General features: G+C 24.7%; 7 protein-coding genes across 7 annotated transcripts; 1 reads left to right on the forward strand and 6 right to left on the reverse strand.

Annotated features, from left to right (window-relative positions):
- Positions 1–18: 18 nt before the first annotated feature.
- On the forward strand, positions 19–1,458 carry PCHAS_0204600 (conserved protein, unknown function; the record flags this gene model as incomplete). The annotated part of the gene is made up of 1 exon (XM_736839.2): positions 19–1,458. The coding sequence occupies one exon, from the start codon at positions 19–21 to the stop codon at positions 1,456–1,458; it is 1,440 nt and encodes a 479-aa protein (XP_741932.2).
- A 259-nt stretch (positions 1,459–1,717) lies between these two features.
- On the reverse strand, positions 1,718–3,103 carry PCHAS_0204700 (centrin-1, putative; the record flags this gene model as incomplete). Its single annotated transcript, XM_016798649.1, has 6 exons — positions 1,718–1,804; positions 2,002–2,061; positions 2,150–2,230; positions 2,357–2,443; positions 2,712–2,779; positions 2,980–3,103. 6 exons carry the CDS (start codon positions 3,101–3,103, stop codon positions 1,718–1,720), a joined length of 507 nt encoding a protein of 168 aa, XP_016653075.1.
- Positions 3,104–4,042: 939 nt separating this feature from the next.
- Positions 4,043–5,944, reverse strand: PCHAS_0204800 (2-C-methyl-D-erythritol 4-phosphate cytidylyltransferase, putative; the record flags this gene model as incomplete). The annotated part of the gene is made up of 1 exon (XM_737698.2): positions 4,043–5,944. The coding sequence occupies one exon, from the start codon at positions 5,942–5,944 to the stop codon at positions 4,043–4,045; it is 1,902 nt and encodes a 633-aa protein (XP_742791.2).
- A 1,217-nt stretch (positions 5,945–7,161) lies between these two features.
- Positions 7,162–8,923, reverse strand: PCHAS_0204900 (ras-related protein Rab-5C, putative; the record flags this gene model as incomplete). Its single annotated transcript, XM_016798658.1, has 9 exons — positions 7,162–7,200; positions 7,299–7,351; positions 7,444–7,537; positions 7,668–7,720; positions 7,810–7,922; positions 8,095–8,133; positions 8,282–8,351; positions 8,514–8,597; positions 8,824–8,923. The coding sequence occupies 9 exons, from the start codon at positions 8,921–8,923 to the stop codon at positions 7,162–7,164; spliced, it is 645 nt and encodes a 214-aa protein (XP_016653076.1).
- A 1,430-nt stretch (positions 8,924–10,353) lies between these two features.
- Positions 10,354–13,908, reverse strand: PCHAS_0205000 (asparagine and aspartate rich protein 2, putative; the record flags this gene model as incomplete). The annotated part of the gene is made up of 1 exon (XM_740849.2): positions 10,354–13,908. One exon carries the CDS (start codon positions 13,906–13,908, stop codon positions 10,354–10,356), a length of 3,555 nt encoding a protein of 1,184 aa, XP_745942.2.
- A 1,090-nt stretch (positions 13,909–14,998) lies between these two features.
- PCHAS_0205100 (conserved Plasmodium protein, unknown function) lies at positions 14,999–15,796 on the reverse strand (the record flags this gene model as incomplete). Its single annotated transcript, XM_740852.1, has 1 exon — positions 14,999–15,796. The coding sequence occupies one exon, from the start codon at positions 15,794–15,796 to the stop codon at positions 14,999–15,001; it is 798 nt and encodes a 265-aa protein (XP_745945.1).
- Positions 15,797–16,402: 606 nt separating this feature from the next.
- On the reverse strand, positions 16,403–20,146 carry PCHAS_0205200 (conserved Plasmodium protein, unknown function; the record flags this gene model as incomplete). Its single annotated transcript, XM_740850.2, has 1 exon — positions 16,403–20,146. The coding sequence occupies one exon, from the start codon at positions 20,144–20,146 to the stop codon at positions 16,403–16,405; it is 3,744 nt and encodes a 1,247-aa protein (XP_745943.2).
- Between the last annotated feature and the right edge of the window lie 376 nt (positions 20,147–20,522).

The following is a 20,522-nucleotide window of genomic DNA, read 5'->3' on the forward strand; positions in this document are numbered from 1 at the left end:
CAATTTTTTTTTTACGACATGATATGGTGGGAGAGAAATAATGTAAGAACGTTCGATTTTAGTTTTTTTTTTAAAAGATATTATTTGGCTAGTCGCAGAAAAAATGGGTTAAGATATGGGGCAAATAATAAACTCCAAAACAAAGTGGGAATTGTGTGTTTGGGAAATACGAAACAACGACGAAGTGAAATAATAAATATGGGTGTTAGTACTTATAAAAAGTCTATATTTTATGATGAGATTATTGACAAAAAGAATGCTGAAAATAATATTAACATTTTGAAAATTATTAAAGATAGTACAATAAACAAATTGAGTGTCTATGATTGCACACTTTTTTTAAACTTTCTTATAAAAAATAAAAAAAATAAAGAATTAAAACCGGAAGTAAAAAATGTAAACAAAATAAAATTAACATCCACTTTGTATAAAGAATCTATTGCAAAAGTTTTGAAAAATATAATATCTATGGAAACAAAATATATATTATATTTTTTTAATAAGTTTTCCGATTTAAGGGATATAAATAGTTTAGAATATTTATTTGTTAATATATATAATTCTCATTTACACAAACTATCCTTATATCATTTTGTCGAAATTTTTTACAACTTGGTTATACTTAATTGCACATTTCAAAAAAATAAAGAAAAACTAAATCATTTTATGGAATATATAGTTTTAAATACAATTAATGAAAATAAAAATATAAAAAATTATGAAAAAAAAGTTAAAAACAAAATAAATTTACAAATACAATGGGATAGCAAAAAGCCAATTCATATCAAGTCTTTTAGTAAAAAGACCAAGGAGGGAATTACTAATCGGATCCTTAAAAATAAATGCATATCTATCAATGGGTACAATTATATAATAAACGAAAATACAAAGGGAAGACATAAAAGGGATAAAGAACAACAATCTATTGCCCTTCAAAATAATAACAATATGAATGACATAATGCAACCTCAATTTAACATAAGCTCACTCTCAAATGTTATGATATATAAATTAATATACAGCTTAGCAAAAATAAACATAAATACAAATTCAGTAAAAGAATTATTCCTTTTATTAATTCCATATTTAAGATATAGAATTCAAAATAAAAATTATATTTACTCGAGAGATCGCAATGATATGTTAATAAAAATTATATGGTCTTATGCTTTTTTGCACATTAGAGATATTCACTTATTTGTTGATTTTTCCATTTGCATTCAAAGAATTATTTTTGATACAAAGCTAGAGTATTTAAAAATTGTTAAAAGTATTTATGAGAATTTGTTAATATTTGACGAATTATTATTAGACATGTTAGATGATAGAATTAATGAGATTGAAAAAGATAGCCCCGAACAATTTTCACACCCACGAAAAAAACCATTTAAAAAAAAAAAAAAAAAAATTGAAATTACCGATGATATTAAATTTAAGCCCAAAAAGGGAAGAAAATAACCAACTTATGCAATTTTGTATATTTTCAAGGAATTATAAATAGTGATAAAAATATAATGTGATAAAATATTGTTATGAATTTCAGTGTTTAGTATTCAAAAAAAGGAATAAAAACAAGATAATGCAACTTATTTTGAAAAATATACATACGCATTTGTTAACACATATAAAAATTACAAGTGATGAGTTTCCCATTGGCAAATATATGACAGTGACATAAAAAATTGATGCATAAACAGGATATAAAAAAATTATAAAATTAGAATAAATTTGTTTTCTTCATAATTCTCATAAATTCTTCTTCGTTTATTTCTCCATCTCCGTCTCGATCTGCTTCATCAATCATCTATTAAGACAAATGGAAAAAGAAAACCAAAATATGTACATAAAAAATTAAAGGCAATATTTTCAAGTAAATATTGGAAAAATGAAAAAATATATGAACAAGTCAGGTAAAATTATCCGATTTGCACACAGTATTACAGCTATGCAAATATCCTATGGTTTGGAAATAGACTATTAATGCATCATTTATTCACATACCTCTTGTATTTCCTCGTCAGTTATATTTTCTCCGAGCTCCTTGGCAACACGCTTTAAATTCTAAAAAATTAATGCGAATAAAATAATAGTAAATAAAAATAGCTAAAGTGGAGCTAGCTAAAATATTTTTTTTTTATTTGAAAATTACTTTGAAGGATATCTTTCCAGTTTCATCATCATCAAACAACCTAAAGGCTTTCAATATTTCTTCCTTTGGATCTCTTTCACTCTGGAAATGGAATAAAATCAATAATCAACTCGGTGAAAAACAAATTATAAATACACACAAATTTTATAAAAAAAAATAAGAGGATACCCATAATATTCAAAAATTTTTTTAATGTATAATAATTACCATTTTTATTGTCATTATATCCAAGAAATCATTGAAATCTATAGTGCCTGACCCGTCTTTATCAACATCAGATATTATTTTTCGTATCTTTAAAAAAGAAAAAAAAAGACAAGCACGATGAATATATATAACTATGTTTTTATAGTAACAAATTGTATTTTGCTTTATTTCTTTATTTTTTATGAAATATGCTTTTCCATATAGTTTGCAAATTCAATATATTGTCATATTTGATTAGCATTTTTTGTGAAAACTTTTAAAACCGTTTTTTTTTTTCACATTTTCATACACATGTATTGTTCATTTAGTTTGTTTATATATGCATATATAGTTGTTATTTTTTTTATTTTATTACATCTTCCTTTTTTGGCTCGAAACCCAAGGCTCTCATAGCCACTTTTAATTCCTTTGCATCAATTCTGCCTATATGCCGATAAATGAATAGGAAAAAAGTGAAAAAAAAACAATTATAAACATATTATTTTATTTTTAGTATGCTATAATGCAAATGTGTGTAACGGGGTGTTTCCCAAGTGTCGTTCCAAAGGATATGCTCTCACTAACAGATATATTATATGTTACACACAGAATTTTTTTTTTGTTTTTTTTTCTTTGATAGCTACCAGTTCCATTTGTATCAAAAAGGTCAAAGGCTTCCTTTATTTCTAACTTTTGTTCGTCATTTAATTCATTTCTTTTATTGCGAGTATTTGCGCTTCTTATCATATTTTGATTTTTTCTATTCATTTTAATTAATCTCGATTAAAATGTACATTAATATATATGTAACACAATAGTATGGTGGTGAGTTTATTTTAATAATTTTATAAAAGGAAAATATTTTTAATGAAATTTGTATTTAATTTTTTTTTAAAGGGAATATTTAACAAATGACTTTTATCATATATTGTTTTTGGTCTCGTCTGTTTATTATTTCAAGGAACAAGCGATGTTTTATTATAAAAATACAAAAGTGTGTAAATAATATTGTTTTTCGGATCCAAGTTGAAAAAATCGTTTTTAGGTACATACATACGCATTATATATTTTTCTCACTACTATCAACAATTAAAAAAATTATTTTTGAATAACAAAATGTCGCATAAAAAAATAAAAAGAAAATCGCAAAAATAATATTCCTTTTATTACTAACACTATTTTATATTATCCCTTGTTAAATATCAAGCCAAACGAAGTCGAAGATATATTTTAAAATATAACTTAAAAAAAATATTTTTTTATGTCTTTTGGAGAATATAACAAAAAAAAGTAAAGGTAAAAAAATAAAATTATATAATTAAATATAAGCGTGCAAACAAATATGCACATTCCATATGTTTGTATGTATAAATAATTTAAAGAAAACAATAAACAAATGAAATTTACTATTTAAAAGGTATATATTTATTAGTAAATAAATATACACATTTATTAAAATAATAAGTAATATATGAAAATCTTATTTTGTGTAAAAAAAAAAACTAGCTATAAATAGACAAAGAAATAGCTATTTTTTTTTTTTGCAAATTATTCTGAATAGTAAAGAATTATAAGTACTAAAAATATGACCATATTGATATGAATTAGGTATACATAAATGGCTAGCCCGTGAGGGATTGTTTATGCCCTGTATAAGCATTCCAAATTAATTTAATAAAAAAATAGCCAATGGATAAGCTAATATTTTTATTTATTTTTTAAATCATTGTCTGAAGCTAGTATGCTATTGTAGGTATGTTTGTAGTAAAAACGTTGGTATAGCATTTTCTGTTTTTTATTTAATGAATCAAAAAAAAAGAAATTGTTAAATTGGTTTGTTAATATATAATTCGAATCAGAGTTGATATATTCTTCTTTAAATAAATTGCGATAAGCATCATTACTTGCATTGCTATTATAAATGTATTTCATAAAAAAAACAGATTGAAAAACATCTGAAGGAGTTGTTATTTTAAAATTTGGAAAAGTGGCTTGCAATGTAATAATTTTATTTTTTGTAAAATGTTGAACAACCGAGGAGGTGTCTGTAAATTGAGGTCTATTTTGTAGACGTCTATTTTTATCACTCGATGTGTTACTATTCGTAGTTGTAGATTTTGAAGGGGATATCAAATATGGTAAAATTTTTAATAATGTTTTGCTTTCAAATATTTGGGGTGTTTGAGCTTGAAATATTACTTTCCGATCTATAGTTTTTTTAATCGAATTGTATCCATCTTTTCGTTGTTCATTACTATTTAATAATTTGATAGTGTCTGTTGCTTTGGTTCCTAAAATAACATTTTTTCCCAAACTTGATTGATATATCAAATTAAAAAAATCCAACTCCGAAAGGAATGGACGTGCTCCATCATGAACTAATATATCTGTAATATATTCCTTTTTTTTTTTAATAATATTTTCATCACTTTTTCCCTTACATAAATAATCATAATCAAATTCGATATTAAACTTGGAGTTTAAATGATAGTTTTTTTTCAAATAATTTTCTAAAGCTTTATAAATATATTCTTGATTATTTTCATATATGTCTAATGGCTTAAGTGCATTTAAAAAAGAATCAATTCGTTCAGCTCCACTACCCACAATAGTTATTAACTTATATCTATTTGTATCAATATCTTTTGGCTTTATTTTATATATTTTATTATTTTTTTTTTTTCCTTTTAAATCGTTTAATAATTCTTCCATATCAAAAATACACTTGTTTTTTTCATTGTCATATATTATATATTTATTTTCTTTTAGATAGTTCAAAATTGCTGTTTTATTTTGTTCATTATTTTCGCTTATTTCTTTTAAATTATTTTCCTTTTCTAATATATTATCGCTAGCTACTTTGAGAAAATTATTTTGAATTTTTTTTTTTAATAGCAGAGAATTGTAAACATTAATATTTTCAACAACTTGAGAAAAAAAATTTGAATCACAAACTAAACTAATTGATTTGATATAATTGCATTTTATAAATAAATTAAATGAATATATAAAAAGAGGAATATTGTCTAAATGCAAAAATTGTTTTCTTGAAGTTAATTCAGTTCTTTTTCCAACTCCACCACATAAAAATATAGCATGTATATTTTTTTTGTTTATATTTTGTTCATATTTTTTTATTTCTTTTATATCAAAATTTTCCGTTGTATTTGGATTGTGAACGTTAATATATTTTCCACTTTCTGATGACATATATATTTTGTTTCCATCATTATAAATAGGTTTTCTACAACACCATTGATTAGTAGCATTTGTAGATTTATTGTAATAGTTTAACAAAGGAAGCATATTATTTTTAAAAACATTTCCATCCTTTTTATTCGATTTAAAGTGTGTGTAAATAAATTGAAATATTTTTTTTTTTTTTTCTTGATTTTTTTTACGTAATTTATTGTCCTTAATATTATTTTGTGTGCAAAAATATTTCCCCTTTCCATATAAGGGTATACCACCCCAATTAACTCCTTTTTGTTCTATTATTTTATCTTTTTGAAAATTATATATCTTTAAAGTGTGTGCAAAATAATAAGGCTCATTAAGTAGGTAGTAATTGAAAAATATGCAACTCAAGATTGCCCAAAGAATATTCATGTTCTGTAGTTATTACTCTTAAATTAGGAAATGTATAAACATATTTTTTTTTTTTATTCTTTACACTTTTTCGTATTTACAATTATATGCAATACATATGCATAGTAACATCGAATCGAAGATAAAACAAGAAATGAACAAATGTAAAGAATAACAAAATATCCAAAATTGGGTGAGAAAAAATTGTTTTATATATTCCATTGGTATAGGCAATATAATATCAGTTTTTAAAGCCAGTGGCTAGTACAAACATTATACATCCCTACCCCATAGTTATACATAAAACTTCATTTTTCGTATTCTTTCCATATATTTAGCAATATATTCTACTTTTCATTTCACAAAAAAAATAGTTCCATTCTTTTTAATTATTCCTCTCTATGTATAATAAATTTATAGTGTATACATTGGTAACTATATTATGTGAAAGTATAGCTATATATTTTTTTTTATAGTTAATTTATGTTTTATAATTATTTGTCGAAATATCATTATATAATTCAACAAAGAGGAATGAATAAAGGGAAAAAAATAATAAAAATAAAATAAAAATAGTATTATATATAGGTACTAGTACAATAATAATATTAAAAAATAAGAGCATATGGGGTAGTTCATTCCTCATTTAAAGAAAATAAAAAAGTTATAAAAAGTGTGAAAAGTATGAAAATTACAAAATTATATAAAAAAAAAACAAGATTAACATGGGGAAGGATAAATGATACAAAATGCAATTTGCGTGTATCAATAAAAAGCCCTCGTAATGAAACAAAAAAAAAAAAGTGTTGCGTATAAAAATTGGTTGAAAAAATAGAAAGGTATTGGGATAGGATAGTAAAATATAAATGTATGACCATAATCATGTAAAAGCATAAAGAAAAATTAGGTTCATATAACAAATAAATATATGAAAATAAATGATAAAATAAGAATAAATTAATTATTAACTTTTTAAAAAGCTTTTTTAAATTATCTGATTTTGTGTTATCCACCTTTATATGCAAAGATATAGGCATTTTTTCTTTAACCCTAATATAGTTAGGAATATAATCATATATAACACCTTTTAAAAATAAGTAATTATAATATATTCATCGTATCCTCTTATTATTTTTTCAACGGAAAAATTGTAACTTAAAATATGTTTACATATGTGTGGTATGTGCGGCTGTATTGGTCCCTTAAAATTTATCAAAAGCCTTTCGTCTCTTAAATTATTAACAACATTTCTTAGAGGCTTCTTCAGTACTGTTAATCTGCAAAGGGTAAACAGATACGAGAAAAACCATATAAATAGTGTAAGTAAATAAATGGAAAACGGTCTCTATATTTTATGCAACTTTTCTCTTCATACCTGAATTCCACCAAACGTATCTTTGTCTTTTTTGTTGCGAGGTAACTTTTTAGCTATATAAAAAAAAGGGAAGCATGATAAATATTTTTCAAAATAATTTTATGGATATATATAGAACTTCATTTTACACGTTTTTTGTGCAAACCTATTTTCAAAAATAAATCGTTAACGTTGGTTCCCGTTTTTGCTGATGTTTCAATGAACAAAATGTTGTTACTATTAGCAAAGGACTCAGCTAGCTGTAAAAAAAATATGAAGAATTTATAACCATATTTTTGCATGAGCAGTTAATATATATTTTTTATTTCCCCTTATTATTTCATATTATTTCCTCTTATTATTTCTTATTATTGTTTGCCCATTTGTTACCTCCTTGTCAATGACCCTGTTTTTTTCTAAATCGCATTTGTTTCCTGCTAATGCTGAAAATAGAAGAGATAAATTAAAAATGCGTTTATTTCCAAATATTGCATAATTGAAAAGGCGGCATGCACATGCATGTATGTATTACCTATCACAATATCGTTTGAATGGACTGATTTTAATTCATGGATCCATCCCTTTGCGCCTTCAAACGATTTTTTATTTGTTATGTCATATACAATAACTGCTGCTGCCGCACCCCTATAAATTACAAAATAAAAATAAATTGCATATACAGACATACATATTAAAAAATACGAAAAATATGGCAGATGGATATGTAGTAATATTTATACACATGAATGAAAATGTTATGCAAATTGAAATGTGTTGCCAAACAATTTGTAACGTCAAAAATATTAAATTTTTTTACCTATAATACATAGGTGCTAGACTCCTATATCTTTCTTGTCTGTGAAAAGGGAATAATAATACATGAATGTAATAAATAATATAAGACAACTAAAAAATGGTGAAGGTCTCATTATATATTTAAAACTTTTCTATATGTTATTATTTTTCTTTTGTTTTTTCGTATTATTATAAGTATATAATCTAACCCGGCTGTATCCCATATTTCAAATTTTATTGTGCATTCTCCAATATCAATTAGTTGGGTCATAAATGCAGCTTTTAAATTGTAAAACAAAAAATAATAAATTAATTTAAAGTAGAAATAGATAGTATTAATAGGTATGATTATGTATAGATGCTAGTATTTAGTTTGGGAAATAGTAATTATCACATTTTGTTATTTTTCACAAGTCACAGTATATCTAAAATACCACTCACCCCCAATAGTCGATTCCTGATATTCATAAAATTCATTTTTGGCAAATCTGACGACAATACATGATTTTCCTACCGATGTATCTCCTACAAAAGGTTGAGAATTTAAAAAAGATGAATTAATATAATGCTATTATGTTATTATGTTAATTATGTAATAAAATATTTATGTATATTTATGGGAATGCAAAACAAAATACACACGATATATACATAGGATATATACACAGTATGTGTGTATTTATATTGTGTAAGAATATATGTTTTATGTAGTTCCAAATGAATAGTAGTTTTTATTTTCTTCTTTAATAACCTAGTAGAACCAGTTTAAAATTGAAAACTTTATTGGCATTCGAATTTTGGCTAGCGTCATATTTACCATCATTATTTATGTTCGATAAGTAATGATCCATTTTTTTTTTTGCTTTTATAATAATATAAAAAAAGGTTTATAAAAAAGCAAGGGAAAAAATTAACATTCAAATAGGACTACTACATATATATAATATATGTGTGAATGGGAGGAACATACAAATACAGATAAGTAAGGCAATTAAAGTATGAGCTATGGTAGTATTTATATATATACATATAAATATATATATATATATAATATATATATGCTTATTTTTTCATTTTTTTAAATGTTTACATTATCTTGAATGTATTACATATTAATGTGTGTAAATAATTTTATTTCTCAAACAAAAAAAAATGATTTCAAAATTTTTGTATTTTTTTTAAAATCCTCTTTACAGTATGATTACTATTTTATTTTCATCACTGTATGGTTCATACATATATATTATAATAAATATATGCGCACATTTGGGGTACAACATGGTGGTTTAAAAAACATAATAATTTGCAAATAGTAACTTATAAATTAAATGAATTTTAATATAAATAAATAAATTTTAAAATAAATATCTTTATAAAGTAATTCTTCATTTTTTACTTCCAAAATAATTATGAAATAGAAAATGTACATAAGTATATACTATTTAAATAGTGTTCATAATTTTTTGAAATATCTTTACTAATATTTTCATCTCATCATTTTGGAAATAAAAACTGAGAAAGCAATTTCGCATAAAAGTTAGGTACTTGATCTATTCGTTGTGTTAATATCTATTCTTTATTTTTTAAAAGAATTATACACTATTTTGTTTTCATATAATTTATGGTAATAACCATTTTTATTTTTACATATCACCATAAACCATAAAGAAATTATATATATTGTTTCTTTATTACTATAAAAGTATAAATGTAGTCAAATGGAAATAGCAAAGACATGCTTGTTGGCTTATCTAGAAATTGTATTGACAAACATGTGATAGTATACCTTTATTATCTTCTTAAGTCTTATTAACATAACTTTTCAATTACTTTTTATTGTTCTTTATATGGGTTAACAAAAATATATGCCCTTAAAATTAGCCATTTTAGGGGATTGGTAAAATCGGGTTAGTGACACTTATCAAATGTCTATACATTTGTTGGTTCAATTAAAAATAAAGACAACCTTTTTGTTTTCATAAAATTTAAGTTTTAAAAATAATTGTTACTACTTGCGAAATGGTTGAAAACCTTTCATCGATCGCAAAATAGAAACAGCTAGAGTAGTTGTATGGGGTGTAGTCACACATTTAATTTTGTACTTATAATTAAAAGTGTGGGCATGTAAGAAATATAAAAAAATAAAACAAATAAACATGGATGAAAGGTGCCAAATCGAACGACTAACCAAAGTGTAAACATAAACAAGAGGGTATAACAAGAAAAAGTTAAAACGTTCCCAAAGTATTTAAAATAAATTATGAACATATTTTATGAGAACCTATTTGGATTTTCGATTTTTTAAGTAGGAAGCTTTTTTCCTTTGTTTAACAACTTTGTCTTTCTCTTCTTGAACTTTTAGTTTTGCTTTTAATTTTTTATGATATGATAATTTTGCTTTTTCTTTTCGTTTTGAAATAATATTTTTTTTAATCGAATGTAACATTTGATACCACTTGGCAGCTAATTTAGGATTTTCCAAAGCTTTAAAATTAATTGCATTATTTTTTTTGTCTTCATTTTTAGTATCATTTTCATGATCCACTTTTTTAAACAGTTTAGGTTTCGATTTGAAAGGTAATTGTTTTAAGAGTTGTGGTTTTACATAAATTTTGCTGTGATAGAAATGTCTAAATGGCATTTTTCGATAGCCACTTGAATGGTTAACATATATATTATATATATATCTTAATTCATTTATCGATTTTAATCGATTTTCTATATCATAATTATAATACTTTTTAATAGAAACATTTACATATAATTTTAATATAACTATATCACTCTTTTTAATTTGATCTGAAAATGTACATCTAAAATCTCCTTTATCATTTAGTTTATTTTTGATGAGACCTTTGATTCCACTAGGTGTAATAACAGGACAATTAATAAATTTACAAACTTCTAAATCTGAATTAAACATATTTTTTATAAATGCTGTATTTTTAAATATTTTATATGGTTCACCAATTAATTTTAATTTTTTCATAATATTTATATTGTTATTTGTTTCTAATATAATACCATTTATACATATACGATAAAATGGAATCTTTTTATAATTATATATAGCTAATATACCGCTATTAACACCAGATAATGGTCCGTAAAATGTACAGTTACAATGCATATGTTCTGTTGTGTATTTTAAAAATCGAGTTCTTACATTATTTCTTTCGTTTATTGAATATATAGGTATACTTTGATATCTCCTCCATCCAACTGAAAATATTAGAGGATCATTTGATCTCATAACTTTTGGAAACCATCTATGTTTTTTAACTCTACAATGTATTATTGAATCTTTTTCTTCATAACTTTGTAATCCTCCACATATTATTAAATTATTTTTTAAAACTCCTAGCTTACTTCTTTTTATAATCATTTCAATTTTTACATATTCACCTATATTTACTGATGATCCATACATATTACTTAGAACTCCAATTTCTTCTGTCTCTAAAAATTTTTCTTTTTCTTTTTCCTTCTTTTCTTTAAGCAGCTTAAGGTTTTCATCAATAGGTCGAACAGTGTTCCCTCCTTTCGCCATGTCACTCGCTTTGCCACTGTCTTCTTCATTTTCATCGTCCTTCTCATTTTCTTCCTCGTCCTCTTCCTCTTCCTCTTCACTCTTGACAAAGCACGAACTATATAACTCCTCGTATTTTGAAAAAAAATTGTCTACCAATTCTTCTTGTACAATATCTCCTATACATATGCTAAGATTGTTAAATATGAAAACGTCATCATTTGTCATATTAAACGAATCAATATGATTAAAGAAGTAATTATTTGAATGCATGTAGCTATAACTGTTTTGTTGATTTTCTTCTATATTTAATGTATCCGTACAGAGTGTATTTTTTATTATGTGCATATTTATATCTTGACCCGACATATCTGAATTAGTTATTTTTCTTTTTTCTTTATTTATAATATTTATTAAATCGCCTTTAAAATATAAACAATTATTTATTCTATTTATATAATTATGATTATATAAAAATACATCTATATTTATTTTATTTTCAAAAGCAAGAAGATTAGAAATGTTAGAATATGGATTCATGTCGTTATTTAAATTTGATAAATCCATTTGTTCATTTTCTGAATAATCATATTCATGCTGTCCATTTTCTATTTCTTTATCTCTTTGTAAAGCATATTTTTTATAAAACTCATTATAACCTTTATCATTTTCATCATCTTCATTATCTGATATATTTATATTTGACATATAATTGTAATCGTCTTCTTTGTTTTTTTTTTCAAATAAAATTGATTGAAGTTTATTATATTCTCTAGACTTTTCATTAACATAATTCTCAGCCATCTTTTTTTTTTTTTGTTTTTCGCTAATATATACATTTGATGGTGCTTTACGTCTGTGTCCTATTCCTCTTTCTATATCATTTTCTTTTACATCAAATAATTTAATATCATCTTCATCAGCATTCTTAGAAAAAACGTATTTACAATCTTGTAATTCCCTTATCATTTTTATGCTATCTGTTACGTACTTCGAATTTTCGCCCGCTTTCCTTTCTGAATCATGGTTCTCAATACCACTGCCACTTTCATCACTATCGCTCTCTTCCTCACTTCCTTCATCATCATCATCGTCGTCGTCTGTGGCATCGCTTGGTTCGTCATCATCGTTGTCATCACCCCCCGTGCTGTCGCTGGCCTCGCCCTGATCTGGCTTTTCCATAAGCAGCTCGGGTTTCGTGAAGTTCACTTTATTATTCGGAATATGGATATACATATTGTCAAAGTCAAAAGATAAATTACCAACATCAGACATTGGGGCATAAATACTTGGAGTTTTTTTTTCTTGATTTATTTTAAATGGATCTTGTAAAATTTTTATATTTTCTATTTTTACATCACCAATATTTGGTATATGTACCGTTTGGTTTTTATACATTTTCGAACCATAGACATATCCCTCTACATATACAGGGATTTCATCTTCACATTTATCAAGAAATTTTTCTAATCTCAAATCGTTATCATCCATTAAGGTATCTTGTTTTTTTAAGAAATCATTTTTATCTTTGTAAGACTCTTCATCTTCGATATCTAATTTTAAGCCAAGGATATAGCCATGTTGATCTCTCCAAGATATTAGAGGCCTTTTCATAACTGATAAGAATTTACATAGATTTCTAATTTCTGTTTTATTATATCTATTATTTTGTATACCACTAAGAAAGAATATTTTTGATCCTTCAACCATTTCTTCTGAAAATCGTTTATTAATTTTTTTTTTTCTTTTTCTTATACTTTTATTATCTTTAAATTTATCCATATGGGTAACAACCCCAATAACTTTAGGCATACCATGAGTATTTAAGATGCTTGTAAATTCTAATGTTTCTAATTCAAATCCAAAACTCCCATCAATAACTAATAAACAAATATCTGCAATTTTTGCAACATCAATCATGTGTAATATATCATCATTAATTTCGATGAATGTATATCTTTTTAAATTTTTTGTAAAAATAGATATAGGTCTATCAATCTCATTAATATTAATACCAACATAATGTTTGATAATACTTTTCATTAATGTACTTTTGCCTACACCTTTGGGCCCATGAATAGCTATAATAAGAGGACTATTTTTATATCCTTCTTTTATTGTTTTATCAATTCGTAACTTCTTTTCTTCAAGTTCATATAAATGTTGTTTTCTTCTATGGGCACTATTTATTCCTCCACTAAAAGTAAAAGCCTTATGATATTTTTTATTCACATTTTTATTAATTTTTTTATTTTTTGCTTTTTTTCCGACTTTCTTTTTTTTGTGGTGCTTCCTTTTTTCATCCATGTGTTTGCCACTGGTCAGTTAATTTTGCTCGTGATTATTATTGTGATTTTGTTTTTTTTTTTTTTCTTAACTGTCTCAATGCCAGCATAATACCCTTTTATATCTTCATTAGTGGGACCATCAATTTCGTTTGCTTTGGTTCCCCTTTTTAGTTATGCCAATAAAAATGGTTTACGTTGAATAGTTCTGTTTTTTTCAATACAGGAGGCAAAGAATATATTCTCAATATATGCATATACAAATTATGGTTGGAAATGATAAAATATGTATACTATTAAATGGGAAGTTGAATAAATTTTTTACAAAATAATGGTACCTTCTTTGTTTTGATAACTTTTTATTTTTTAATTTTCTACTTTTTGCTCGTTAATTGTAATAATACGATTTAATAAGCTAGTTCATCAGTTTAAGTTGGAAAAAAATGATTTGTCGGAAGACGATAGCTATATATACTTACATATTTACAATTAAACTTTTTGGGTAATAAAAATAAATCTACATCCATCATATATTTAATAATTAAATAAATAAAAAATACATATGTATATATATAAATATATAGTAATGCGCTTTGGAATTTATAAGAGGAAAAAAAAAAAAAAAAAAATTTATATACATATAAAAATATATACGCATACAATATATACAATTTTCTACATAACTATGTATGTTGCTTTTTTTTTTCTTTCTCCTACTATGGTTCAAAATGTATTTATATTTTATAAAAAAAAATAATTAATTTTTTATAAATAAATATAATGAAATAAAAAGTTAAAAAAAAAACAAAAATATTTGTTAATTGTCAAAATTTGTTTCAATATAATTTTTTATATTTCATTATATATGGAAAGAATAAATCTTTGGAAAAGTTCCAAAACAAAATCTACAGTAAAAATGGGTGGCATAATAATTGTGAAAAAAAAAAAATTATTTTACAATACTTCTATTTGTTAATAAACGTTTTTACAATTCCCTTTGGAGTGTTAGGGTCATAACTATTTATAATATTTACAAGGTGTGTCATATTATTTAAATATTTTGCATATATACTAAGGCAACTGGATGTATATATTCCTTTTTGTTCTTTACATTATTGAAGAACTTCCAAGGCCTTTTTAATTTTATCAATAATTTCATGCTTCGATTCATGTTCTAACTTTGCAACATTTACGATCTTAATGTTACTATCTATTTCTTTGTAGTATGGACTAGTTATAGATTTAGGAATATTTGTTTGGTTATCATTTGGAGTAGGATAATTATATTTTGGATTTTCTTCATGTCGATCAAGATTATCATTATATTTATTTCCCTGAGCTTCTTCTTCTTCGTCATTTTCTACTACTTCATTATTTGGTAAATTTGAATTAAGAGAATTATTATTTAAAGTTTTATTTCCATTTTGGTTAGCTACTATTGGTCCATTGTTTTTTATTTCATCTTCTTGTTTGGCTAGCTCATTAGATTGTCCTTCAAGTCGTTTTTTTTCCCTTTCTTGTTTTCGTCTTCTTTTTTTTTCTTTTTTCAATTGTTTCTTTTGTTTTTTTTTTCTTTTTCGTTCAGCTCGTTTACGTTCCCTTTTTCTTCGACGTGCTTCCCTTCGATTTTTTCTTTTATTTTTGTTTTTATTTTTACGTCTCCATAGCCTTCCAAATCCCTTACGTTTTCCTCTTCGTTTTCTATTCCCCCGTCTTTTCCTTGACAGATCATATAATATTCGTTGTTCTCGATTTTTAATTTCTATACTACATGATAAATGTTTTAAATTTAATTTGAAATGTTCCTCCCCTTTTTGATAATACACATTAGAAAAATTATGATCGTCAATATGATACTTGTTTATTTTATAAAAACAAAGAAAAATATTAAAAAATATAAAGTATTTCATATTGTATTTTCAACCTTAACTTTATCTCAAAAACAAGCAGATCAAATAGAATATAATTTATGCATATAATAGGAAACCTATACTTTTCAATTAATAAATTACGAAAAAAAAAAATAATAAACAAATTTATTCTAAGTTTAAATAACGAAGTAAATATTCAAATATGTTTATGTGCTTATTAGGTAGACCTAAGTTTAAGACCGTTCTTATTATGCACAAAAATGTGTTACTAATTTTGTTATCAAAGAGATAAGAAAGCTGGTAAGAGGGTTTGTAAAAATTGTCATATAATGTTTCCAAATAATTCGAATGTAATTTATCAATATGTTTACATGCATGAATTAAGGATGGTGTTGCAAAGGATTACTCATTTTGAAAGGTAGTAGACACTCGCACTTGTATGCATAGGAAGAAAAAAAAACGCACACATAGTTTTATATTCTAAACAATTTTAGTCATCATAAATGTTACTAAATCGGGTTTTAACTGTTAAAAAGGATATACATACATTTATCACAGTGCCAAAACAAATGCATTATCACAATGATAGAAACATAGGGTAAATGCAATGCAAAATGAGATCACTTTACAATGCTTTAAACAAAATTAGATACGAATTAAATTTTCCATTATCAAATCATCAAATGAAATGGAAAAGTAAAAAGGGAATTCTTGAATATAATTTTCTATAATATTTAAAAAACTACAAAAAAAAGTAAACATATTTATAGAGTAGGTTTTAAAAAAATTCAAAATTTTTGAATTATATTTTTTTATATATAATTTTATTTGATCTATATTATTTTCGATCCATTTCTTTACACTATATTCAATACTGTTTAATGCGTAAACAAATAGTAATGTATACTTATTGTCTAAATATATTTTAACTCCTATTATTATTATATCATCATTATCATTTTTGTATTCGATTTTTTTTATTTGTCTATCTAGTATGTTAAGTGATAGCACATGCTTTTTTAGAGCCTCTGTAAATTCGGCCGATATAGTGGACGATACTGCTTCGGTTTCTTTGAAAATATATTCTCCCAACACATCATCATCGATATCTAAAACAGTAGACTCATCGGGGTTGCCCAGTGCTCCCTTTTCTTCTTCATTATCTTTACCTTCGATTTTGTCCGGCTCTTTATTTATACTAGACAAGTGTTTTGTATTATTAGTGTCGATCGCGATTTGTTCGGTTATCTCATTATTTCTGACCCTCTCTATTGTGTCTTTTGCTTTTTTTTTCATTTCCTTCACAAAATATGCATTACAATGTTTGTAATAATTCCACGATTCTTTCGCGCACCTTTTAAATAAGCACAAATAAGTTACTCGCTTGTTTGTGGTATCACAATTATGATTAGTAGTGACTATCTTTTGCTTCTTAACAAGTTGATATGCACATTTTGGATAGTTTTTGATGTGCTTCTCAAAAATGTTAACTATTTGGGAACTGCTAGTATAGTTTATACTCTCCTCCATTTTGTAAATACCTATTTTTTTATTTATACTTTTATTTTTTAATATTCTTTTGTTTAGCATAATCAAATTAAATCTTCGTTTTTGTTTCCCTGTGATGTGTCGTGTTAAAAAGTATTTCCATTCATCTATATTTTCTTTATCATTTTTAAAACTGTATAATTTGTTTTTCTTTTTTACTTCTCTTTTTGATACATTCAAATTTTTAAGGATCGTTCCAGGTGTTTCATTTTTTTCCAAATCTAAGTTAGTCATGTTATTATCCAATTGGACCGTCGAAATGGTATTGGTTTGTGCTTTTTTTTTTGATTTTTTATTTGTTTTTTTTAAAATAAAGTGCATATTTTTTTTTAAATGGTTTATACTAAGCTCCGAATCTAAACTGTTTTTTTTTTTATCATCAACCGAAAAAAAAGAACTTAAATTTATGGGCACATATTTATTTTCCTTATAGTTTGATATATGAAAGATAGATTCTTTTTCGATATCTTTATTATTACGATTTTTATTATGTATAACATTTTTGCTACCAAAATGGGTTCCATCTTTACAATAACTCAGTTCATTTAGTATGCTACTATGTATGTGTTTTTTTTTATTATCATTTTTAAAATAAATTTTGTTTGCATATCTATATGAAGTATTATTGTCTTTAGCAGCAGTATGTTCTATAATTTTTTTTCCACCTCCATGAATATTTTCAACATATTTCGTACCTATTTTTTCAATTTTTTCATTTTTATTTTTCATATATAATCTAGTTTTAAGATAATCTATTATATTTTCATTATTTATATTATTAGTTACTACAAAATTATCAACTTTATTTGGGGGTTTTAAAAAATATTGGTGACCTTTTTCGATTTTTATAGGACCATGCTTAGCATATTTTATATTTTTTTTTTTTAATATATTTTCTTTTTCCCATAAAAATGAATTCTTTCGAATTTTATTATCATTTACAATGTTAGACACGTTGTAATTATTTTTATTTTGTCCTTCTTTAATCATAAATGGTTTTGGAAGAACTTTCTTTTCACTTGAGTTACAATATTCTATAGGTTTACTATTTTCACATTTATCTATTTCATTCTCTTTTTCACTTTTAAAGTCATTTTTTTCATCAATATTATTTGCATCGTTTACATTTTTGGTGTTTCTAAAATTGTTAATCATATTGGATAGGTTTCCAACAAGATATTCCGGATTTAGTAAATTTAAATGCTCACCATTAGTTATGTTCATATTGTCTTCTGCTTCCTTATTTTCATAAGTGACATTATCTGCGTGAGTAATATCGATGCTGTTTATTTTATCTTCTTGTGTGGGTTTTACTTCGTTTTTTTTTGAAATCAAATTGGTAGGCGGCTCATTATTTAGGTCGTTATAAATATAGCTTGGAACAAAATTATTAATGATAGTACTTTTAATTAGCTCAAGTTTTGATATCCCATTTTTTGTTATCCCTTCAATATCCATAGAAAAATCTTTTTTATCCTTTACCTCAGCTGAAGCAATGCTAATAGGATTTCCTTCTGCTTCCTTTTTTACTATTTCATTATTCAAAGTAACTTGGTTTTCACACTTTTCAATTTCATCTATTTTATTACACTCCTCATCCGGTAATTTTTTATTTGGCTCTCCATTTAGATTGGATTTATTCGGTATGCCTTCCTCTTTTCGTTCGCTATTTTCATTTTGCTTTTTCTCTAAATCTGTTTTAATCACATTTTTCGAGCCATTTCCAGTACTGTGGTTACCATTTTTAAAAACACTAATGGCATTGTCATAATTTTTTTGTCCTATTTTATTTTCGATGTCCATCCATTTAAATATGTTACTTATTCCTGAAGCTAAATCTTCTAATATATTTTCTGAATCATTATTTAAAAAGTAATTTGAATAATAGTTATCATTTTTTAAATTATCTAATTCATATTTTAGTTTTTTATTTGTTCTTAGTTTTGTTCTATTTTCATTTATTAATTCATTATATTCTTTTTTTAAAAAAATGTATGACTGATATATGCGTTTATAAATAATTATATTAGTATTTTTATCGTTTTTATATAACTCTTTAAATTTTTCATTTTCTTTTTCCCAACTTGTCATCTTATAATTTATATTACTATTCTGTTTATTCATTGTTACATTTTTTCGAGATTCTTTTTGCACACCACTTTTTATGCAACTGCTATTATTGCTGCATGACTTTGTAAACCCGTTATTATTTCCGTCCCTATCTTTACTACTATCATTATCAGCATGGGAAACTTCACATTGTGTTTCATTTGTGATGTTTCCCTGACTTATATTTTGATCATTTCTTTTTTCGTCCAACATTTTTTCTTTCTTTTCTTTTGAGCTTTCATTTGTATCAGCTATTTCGTTTCTTAAATTATGCATATCCACTTTTTTATAATTTTTATCACCCATTATTTCGGGGTGAAGTTTGTTTTCAACTGAATTTTCAGCTAAATCGGTAGTTAAGTTGGTATTCATTTTTATTTCTTGTAAAGAATTATCCTTTTCATGATATAACAGTTTGTTATCTATTTTACATGAACTATTTTCTTCATGGTAATTTATTATATCTTCGTTCTCTTGTCTATTGTTTGTATGTATATTATTAATTTTTGCATCATTCATTTCTAAATCGGTGTTTGTTTTGCAGATGATTACTTCATCAACCTCACTGTCATCCCTTGTAGCTTCTAACTCTTCACATAATTTCCCATCATTTTCTATATTTTTTGTAAATCCTTGAAATTCACAATTACTATTTTTTTGACCATACAAATGGTCTCTGGGTGTTTTGGCACTTTGCTCAGTCTGTTCCAAACTTAATGACTCTGGTTTCATATTTTCCAAATAAGTGAATTTATTTTATAAAATTTCATTTACGGTAAGTAGAAGAAATACTACATTTTAGTCGAAAAATGGGAATTATATTTTATGAACATCGTAAATAAAATACGAAACATACGAATGAAAAAATATTTATTATTATTAGCTATAGGAAAGGTCGCGCACATACACACATATATATATCTATTTTCATAAAAAAGCAAAAACATAAACCGCTTAAAAAATAATGTATACTAATATCTTCATCTAAATCTGTTGGCTCAAGGATACCTAAGAATCCTTTAGTTTGCATATATAATATACATAGCTAATATATGATTTCCTTTTTATTTTTTTTGTTCTCAATTGGCACTATATTATTAATACCGTA

This window comes from Plasmodium chabaudi (assembly GCF_900002335.3).
Source record: "Plasmodium chabaudi chabaudi strain AS genome assembly, chromosome: 2".
Lineage (NCBI taxonomy): Eukaryota > Apicomplexa > Aconoidasida > Haemosporida > Plasmodiidae > Plasmodium > Plasmodium chabaudi.